The sequence below is a fragment of the Pterocles gutturalis genome, unplaced genomic scaffold, assembly GCF_000699245.1.
Source record: "Pterocles gutturalis isolate BGI_N339 unplaced genomic scaffold, ASM69924v1 scaffold23683, whole genome shotgun sequence".
NCBI lineage: Eukaryota > Metazoa > Chordata > Aves > Pterocliformes > Pteroclidae > Pterocles > Pterocles gutturalis.
In genome coordinates this window covers 26,832-35,370 of record NW_010126243.1, presented here as the reverse complement: position 1 = coordinate 35,370, position 8,539 = coordinate 26,832, and the positions used below count along the sequence as shown (strand labels likewise).

Sequence of the window (8,539 nt, the reverse complement as noted above, 5' to 3'; positions counted from 1 at the left end):
CTGGCATGGCCAGGGGCAGGTAACTCCACCTGCAGAAAAAAAATCTTTGTCTCGCTGTGCAAGTGGAAAAACTTGAGTTGTTCTTGCTGATGTAGCAAAACCTAAAGCAGCTGCTTGGCTCGCTGGTCGTTGTATAGAGCACTAATGAGGAAAAACTGATGGAGCTTAGTTGCCCAGCACTTCTTGGAAAATTGATGGTCTGTGAAGCTGTGGTGTGTGATGTGTATCATCTGTGGGCAGCAACGTCATGGTGTTCCTTGCCCCAAAGCTGATGGGAGTGTGTTGTAGCAAACTAGAAGTCCTGAGTGCTAGCTGGGGTCTGTGGAACCCACCAGTGGGAAACCTTGACTGAAGCTGGGTTTACATCCTTCAGACCCTTCATCATACTTTTTTTTTTTCTTTTTTCTGTTTCTTAGTATTGGAGGTGGTTCATGACTAGGACTGTATGTTCTCATGCAGTTCATCTATTTGTAAAAGTTAGTCCCTGGGATGATATGAGGATGGTAATAGTGGATCGGACCAAAGGACCTTTGTCCATTCTCGGATGATGGCTAGAAGTGGGTGCCCTGGTAAGAGTACAAGCAGAGAGCAAACTTATAGCAGTCTGCCCCTGGATCGTTCTTCCAGTCATGGGATTTCTGAATCTGTGTTTAGAATCACCACTGACAAGAAAAGTCTGGTGCTCTTTAAACCCAGGTAAACTTCTGGTGCTGTAGTGACCTGCTGCAGACCATTTCACAGCTTAGTTATCTGTCATGTGAACAAGTACCACTTTCTGGTTTTGGTGCCTTGTCTGCGTGTTTCCCTTCTCCACCCCAGTGCTTGTCTTGGAAAAGCGTGTGGATGTGCATTTGATAATTGTCCTCTCTGGGGCAAATATGTAGCCAGTGGTCTCTTGTTTTAGTTTGCAAGCCTGTAGTCTATTTGTTTCTCATATGGAAGCTCTTTCATACTAGTGACTAGGTGATGTGAAAGTGAGAAATTGAGTATGTAATTCTCTTGGGTACTTTCAGCACGATGTTTTGGCTAGGATTAGGTTGCCAAACATATCCCAGTACTTAGAATATGTATGAACCCACTGCAACCGCTGTTCTTGTGTACTGGCAGCCTGGGAAGGCTGGTCCAGAATGTCATCTGGAAGACACAGCTGTACTAGAGAGCATTTGGCTTTCCTTCTGTGTGTGGATTAACTAACCAAATAAAGAAGGTGACTTGTTGCAACCTCAGTCCATGATTGCAAGTAATCAGATACGATATTTGTATTTTTGCCATCCCACAATAGTTATTGTGCAACGTGAAAGAAGCAGCCAAGTTAAGTTTTGGTCATCTCTGAAATGTAAAATCCTCCTCATTAGGCTTATTAGAGAATGAGTAAAACAAACATCTTTAAGGAATGCTATAAGTCTACTTGGTTCAGGTTTGGATTTAAAGTGCAAAAGCCCACTTTTTTCCCCACTCATGAGTCCAGCTGGCAAGGAAGTTTTACAGTAAAAGCCCTTCATGAAGCAACCAGAGTTTCCCACATAAACAACTTTCTTGCATATCTGTTTGTAATTTAGTAGAAATGAAAGCGAGTGAACGCAGGACTTACCGGATGTGGCAATATTTGACTATTGCAGTTGATTTTCCAAGGGAAACTTCTTATTTAAAAAATAAACATGTTTTTTTTAAAAAAAAAAAGTGGAAACTGAATTTCTTATAAAGCTCCTTAAGGAACATGTTTCTCATTAAAGAGATTATTTTCTCATATCTCCCACGTCACTTATCAAAGAGGCTTTTGACAGCTTTGGCAATTTTGAGGAGTGCTTAAGTCAATTTAGTAGCCAGAAACCAGGAGCTAGAGCGCAGGAGTCAGCTGACTGGGGGTCATGGTTGTGTATCAGTGGTTTGGGGGAGAAAATGAAGCTTTTGAAGGAGGAAAAACATCATTCTGAATTCTGATAGAGATGCTTCCTGTTTATTCTGTAATGGCTTTTATAGTCGCTCTGCATTTTTTTATTAACTTGGTCCAGAGAATGAGCTGCTGTAAGAGTTGTGCCAGTGGCTGCTTTGAGGACAGGGTGTGTTGGTGACCTGCTAAGGCCAGGTGAGCTTGGCACCTGTATCTGGGGAGGGTGAGAGCCTGGTCAGGGGCTTGGGGAAGCGGCTGTGGGCGCTGCTTTGCACAGGACTGTGTTCCTGGTATTGCTGCATTGGGGTAAGTTTGCTGCTGATACAGCACGTTGGTACAGTGCTTTTGGATGTTGTTTTCTGTTGTTTGGGATTGGTTTGTTTTGAAGCCAGTCTGTTGGTTAAGCTCCTTCAAATATTCCTTCAGCCTAACAAGAACGACCTCATCCTTCTCTCTGGCTGCACGTGCCTTGAGCTGGCTCCTGGGGCAACAGCCCACAAATGGATGAATGTGAGCTACTTAGCAGAGGAGGCATTGTCTCTCTGCTTGCTTGGGGTTTTTTTTGTTTTTTTTTTCTTGCCATCACATATTTTTGACTGACTTGCATGCAGTCCTAGTAGGTCCTCTAAGACCATGTGCAATAAGCTGTGTTGCTCATAGTATGAATCAAAAGATTTTTATTGTTCTGTCAGTTCTGCTCTGCCTGTTCTAGAAATATCGATGTGATACATTGTGATTGTTTATCTGTGCTTGCCTAAAATATGTTTCAAATTTTTCTCTTTGTATTTTTAACACTTGGTTGCTATTATTTTTGTTGTTTCCTTCTTCTTCTAGAATTCTTCTGAGAGCCACAATTGTGCCAAAAGTATCTTGACCTCAGACAGGCTGCAGATAGTTGTGACCCTTTCGGCATTCTTTAACGAAACCTGGGAGGCAGCCAACTGTGCAAGTACGTGACTCGTTCTATAGCTTTCATGCTACTGTTATGACTTGACCCCTAAAATTTGCACAGATGAGAATTGTATGTATCTGTTTAAATACAGTCAGTAGATAACACAAAAATCATAAACTAGAGCCACTCTAGTGAAGGGTACAAGAGCTTTTTACTCTGTACAGGATACTGCCAAAATCTGAGGGCACTACTCTGTTGGAAAACTTAAGTTGCTGTATAGGTATTTCTTTTAGACTGTTCTTTCAAAAACTAGTCTTACTAGGTTTTTTTTTTTGTGATCTACAGACCTTGCTGGAGACTTTCCATGGTTTCATTGTGGTTTCTTCTGGTTTTCTGCCTTCCCATTTTTTTTTTTAAACTTAAATAAGAAACTTCTCCTTGTTTGTTAATGAAGTTAGTAACCCAGAAGAGTTTATTCTCATTTGTGAGTCTGGGTTGTGTGAGGGCTGGAAAGGCAGTACAGGAGGAACTCTGTGGTCTGTGCTGTCCTGCTGTGCTTAGCTTGTCACCTGCGTGCTGCTTGCCCGCTGTCCAGCAGAATGCTTGCCCTCAAGCACTGATGGTGCTTCTTCTTTCAGGAGATTTTTCTAGGATGTTGGCTTGCTCTCATGGTACTGTTCTTGAACTTTCCCTAGCCACTGTTGTTTTCAGTGGTTGGTCTGGTTAGGGCACCTAAAATGGGGTGGGATGGATGGAAGCGGTAACGTGGTAGGGTTGAGCCTATTACTGACAGGAGAGCCCCAGAGCTTCCCTCAGAGCTGGTGAAATGGTCAGCTCTTTTCTTAAACAATAACCTCCACTCTGATTTTGCTGTTGTGTTCGTGGTCTAGCTGTTTCCTGAATGCTTTCTGTTTCATCTCCACTGCTAGTGCTTCTGCTTTCACGTAATGGCTGTTACTGTTGCTGGGCAAAGCTGGATTTGCAGGGTAGAAAATAAAAGTAATGTCTTGTTTTATCTTAAAGTCCAAAGATAATTCAGACCCCCTCTTCAGAAAGCTCTTGATGATAGTCTTCATCTTTCACTTAATCAAGGCCAATTAATTCTGAAATATGTTCTCGATGAAGAGTTAGGTCAGCAGGTTGGAGACATCAATGGCAGGCAGATAAGGAAACTGCAGTGTTGACTAGACCTGTCTTTTGTAGTTGAGAGCTCTTCTTGTGGGAGTGGAGTGTCTGGGGCTTGTCGGCTATGGAAATGTTAGAAATTAGAATATCCTGATGTTTTTCTTTCTCTTTGACAGATTGTTTAAAGAACAGCAGTGAGGGATTATCAAATTCTACTGTAGAATTCCTGGATTTATTCAATAAATCTCTGACATGTTTTGAACAGAACCTTCAGGTATTTATACTGTGTATTTAAGAGAAGCACTAAATCCCCTAGTTGCTGGCAAAATCTTATTTATGCTGAATAAACTGCAGATGCATATTGGGCAAATAAATTGCTGGTGAGTTTGTGAATTTTAGGCAGATAAAGCAATGATCTGTAAAATGCAGATTGTTTACAGATTGAGAACCTAAAATTAATTCTAATTGATATTCACCTTGACTTCATTTTGTATGTAATTGCAATGCTACTTTACATCAGAATTTCTGAATTCACAATAGTTGATAATTATATAGTAAGGAACATCATGTCTGCATGCTGCAAGTCTCTTTTTCTATCTCTTTGGAGAACTGTTGCCTTCTGACTTAACAATTCAATCTTTAAATAGCTTTTTGATAATATAAACTAGTTCAGAAAGACCGGTACCTTAAATCATTGTAACAATTCTTTTGACTAGTAAAATTATGGGTAAACAAAGTCTGGCTATGTTGCAAAGGCAATGTAATTCACTTAGTGAAAAAAATGTGGTGATTGTCCTCAAAGAAAATACCCTGACTAGCCAGAGAAACTGCATGCATTCCCTTTCCATCGGAAACTGGACAAATTCTGGGATGCTTCAATAGTGAAAATGGGAAATCATGAGTATGAGACAATCTCTGAGGAAACTGTCTGTTTTTTTATTATTAATGATTTCTAGGGTATGTGCCTTTATAGGCGTTGGCCAGGAGTGGTGTGGACTGGCCTGTTGATGAGCTGAAGTGTCTGAACTAGAACTTAACCCAGTGGTTGGTGGGTAGCTGGTACAGCCGTTACTGGGTTGGAATATCTTTAGAGATTGTAGTTTTGTCTTCAAGTGGGTTGTAGTGCATTCAGGGGTGGTGAAGGCCACAAGTGAAAAGGATTACATACTGTGGCAAAGTCTGTCCCTATCAGTACAGCTTAGCAGTAACCACGGTTACTTGTTAGGTATGGGCAAATGAAAACCATTATTAAGGAACCTGATCTCTGGCTCCAGAATAATATTTAATTACTTGTAATTTTTTTCTTCTTCTGGGAACTGGTACTTTAAAAATAGGGGTGTGTGTGTGTTGTTTTATCTTTTTTTTAAAAAAAAAGCTGCTAGTTCAGGGAGCAGTTTGAGATGCATAATCTGCAGGAAACGGATCCAGTCCTTAGTGAAGTAGAGTTGTCCCTTTTCCCCCCGCATTCTCATGCGAGTTGTCTGTCGGGGCCTCTCTAAGATGCTAGAAATCTGGATTATGGTTCAAACTTGACTGTAGTTTTTAAGTGTTCTTTAGAATGCCTTACAACTCTGTATGAATGCTGTTTTATAACCCTAGGGACAAACCATCCATCTGTCACCAAATAACTACACAGAAGTATGTAAAAACTGCAACGAAAGCTACAGAATGTTGAACGACCTGTATACCAACTTGCAAAGGATGAACACGCACGGTGGCGAGTCTGGGCACTCCACGCACTTGTGTATTGATGTGGAAGATGCAGTAAGTATTTATCAATACTCAACAGGGAGAGCTTGTCATGGAGGTCTTTATTAATCTGAGCTATCTGCGCTTGTCTTGCTAGGGATTGCCTTTTCCTTTCTGGTGTGGGGCAGTGTGGGCAGTAGTGCCTTTAGCATGCTTATGTCCCCTGGGGGGAAGTTAGCTTGGTGGGGCTGTCTTGCTAGGTCCTGTCCTCAGTCAGTGCAGCAGGAGTGTGACTGAAGCTCCTCATCACCTGAGTGCATTCCAGTTTGAGTAGCTCCACTTTAATTTCTTGTTAAGGGGATAGATTTTAAAAAAAAATCTTATGGCTTTTAATGTGAAGATTTACTGCTATTGTTCTATCCAGTATAATGGTTGATACCTTATTAGAGTAGCTGTTTTTAGGGGTCCTCAGCTTGGGTGACATATGTTTGGGAAAAGCTTTCTTATATTGTGGTGTTTTAAGTGGTTGAGCAAAAGGAGTGTTGTTGAAAGTGTGGGATTATCCTTGTCTCTGCAGGCTGTCAGCGAGTTCTCTGGGAAACAGGCATGTGGCAATGTCTACAGTATATCTGAGTACAGTCAGGTTTTGAAGTCTGTGAAAGTTTTGATGTGAAATCTTGGCTCTGTTTAAATGGTCTGTTTCTCCATTTCCAGGAGTTTGCTTGGTTTTGGGGGGAGATCTGTTGAAGTGTTGGTTTCTGAGGTCACATTTGAACACTTGGATGTATTGAGGCCTGAGTGTTTGCCATGTAACACAGTAAAAAAGCACATGCTCGCTTTCATGCCTTGCTTATATTTTTCTTTTAGATGAACATCACTCGGAAGCTTTGGAGCAGGACGTTCAACTGTTCTGTTCCCTGCAGCGATACAGTCCCAGTGATTGCAGTTTCATCTTTTATTCTCTTCCTACCTATTGTTTTTTATCTTAGTAGCTTCCTTCACTCGAAGCAGAAGAAACGGATACTCATTTTGCGTAAGTGACAGTGCTGGCATTTCACTGTTCCAGTTGGGCGGTGCCAGGGACTCACTTGGCTCTTGTGGGAGAGGGGGCCCAGCCAGATCTGCCTGCAGCTGTGCTGACGGCGCTAATAGCGACTATTAGTCTGCTGCTGTCCCCTGAAGAAGGGTAGTAAAGAGCTTCAGCCATATCTTTTCATTAAAGTTTCTGGACGTGAACAGAAAGCTGTTTGTGAGTCTGTGTCAGATAAATAGAGGGAGTGGAGAGACTAGTTTTGTGGAATTCTTTGTGTTTAATTTTCATATAATTTTTTCCTTTCTAGCCAAGCGCATCCAGTCAAATGCCAGTCTTGTGAACATCCAAGAAAAATACAGCTGAGCTGCAAAACAAAACCTGAGAACTGCTGCTGGTATACAGTGGGTACAATTGTGTTGGAATGAGGCCGGCACAAAAGAGGAGTTAATTATGGTTTAGTGTAATAATACAGAGCAACACAAGTTAAACAAAATGCTGTCTGACTTCTAAGCGAGGATATTAACAAACATGACAAGGCAGGGCTGTGTGACACTGTATGGACTCTGGTTTTGAAAAATCTGTGGTTTTTTTCTGTCTTGGGCTGAAGCTGGTGTTTTTCTGTTTCTAAGCTTTTGTACTTCTCATCAATAGAATAGCTACACTTTCCTTGCATGGTATTTTTCCCATATTTATCGTATTTGTTTCACAGAAACCTGAGATTCTGAATATTTTGAGGTGATTTTCACAGACAAAACTTGAAATAATATTTGATATTCCTGCTTGAAACATTATGATTAATTCCACGTAATACTCAGCCTTGCCAGACTTGAGATGGACAGGAAACCTTTACCAAAGAAAAAGTTCCCATTTTTCTGATACCTCTCTCTAAAGTCATGCTGCTGGTCTCTGCTTAAAAAAAAAAAGGCATGAAATATGCAGGGAAAGGAATAATATATAATGTCCAAAGCAGCAACAAAAGCACCAGAACTGCCAGTGCTAGACATGAATAATAATCACTGATGACTACAGTATTGAGTTATCTCTGAAACAGGCGGCGTATTTAGTCATTTGCACTCTTTAACCACTAAAAATAATTGCTTTTCAAATGGTAAATTTTCAGAGGCTTATTTTAGATGCCTGTTTGAGTAACTGAATACTTCACTGTTTGTCAGCTTATTGTGTATCTGTTTATTGTGTTTTTGTGTTACTTCCTTTCCTTTTTTTGGTTTTTTTTTTAGTTTGTTTGTTTTGCTTTTGTAGAGGAGAAGTGAGGTAAAGTCAAATCACTGGAGATGCTGGATTTCCTGATCTAGAGCTTGCTATGGCTTAACATAGAGGTGTTTACAGGAACTTTGTACGGGAAAAGTTACCTTTTCTAGATAATACGTATTTTAATGGTAAATGAACCAGAAGGTTCTCAAACTTAACAACTTTCCTGAAGGACAATGAAGATACTGTTTTGGGAATTGATGACTTTTGAGAAATAGTTTGAAAAATTAGACCTGAGTCTAATTAGATTAACGTAAACAAATTGAAGCTTGCAGGATTCCAAAGCTGATGGAGAAATTTGCACAATAACTGTGGGGATGGATAGTGCTACTGACAGGCTGTGGGCACGATTTGACAGTTGCAGCAATACCGACGGTTCAGTTTAGTTACGATAGCCCTGATTTGGGAGAGTGGTGGGGTTGAAACGATTTATACCTGTACTTGAGGTCAATGAATGCTGGAGTCTTTGCTCCTATTTTCAATGTGTTTTCTAACCTTGAGATAAAAATTAACAGCCATTACAGCTAAAAAATTAAATTTCTCTTGGAATCTGTGTCCAATGTCTGTCAAAACTTTATGAAATAGTCTTATGTGTTTGACTTGCTTTGGAGCCTAGAATGTTACATTTTTCCTTTGCACT

At 40.6% G+C, this 8,539-nt stretch overlaps 1 protein-coding gene across 1 annotated transcript; it reads left to right on the top strand.

The window, feature by feature from the left end:
* Window positions 1-2,725: 2,725 nt before the first annotated feature.
* OSTM1 (osteopetrosis associated transmembrane protein 1) lies at window positions 2,726-7,226 on the top strand (the record flags this gene model as incomplete). Its single annotated transcript, XM_010078915.1, has 5 exons — window positions 2,726-2,840; window positions 4,085-4,182; window positions 5,508-5,672; window positions 6,465-6,630; window positions 6,938-7,226. Coding segments are annotated over 5 exons (600 nt in total), but the record flags the coding sequence as incomplete, so codon positions are not given.
* Between the last annotated feature and the right edge of the window lie 1,313 nt (window positions 7,227-8,539).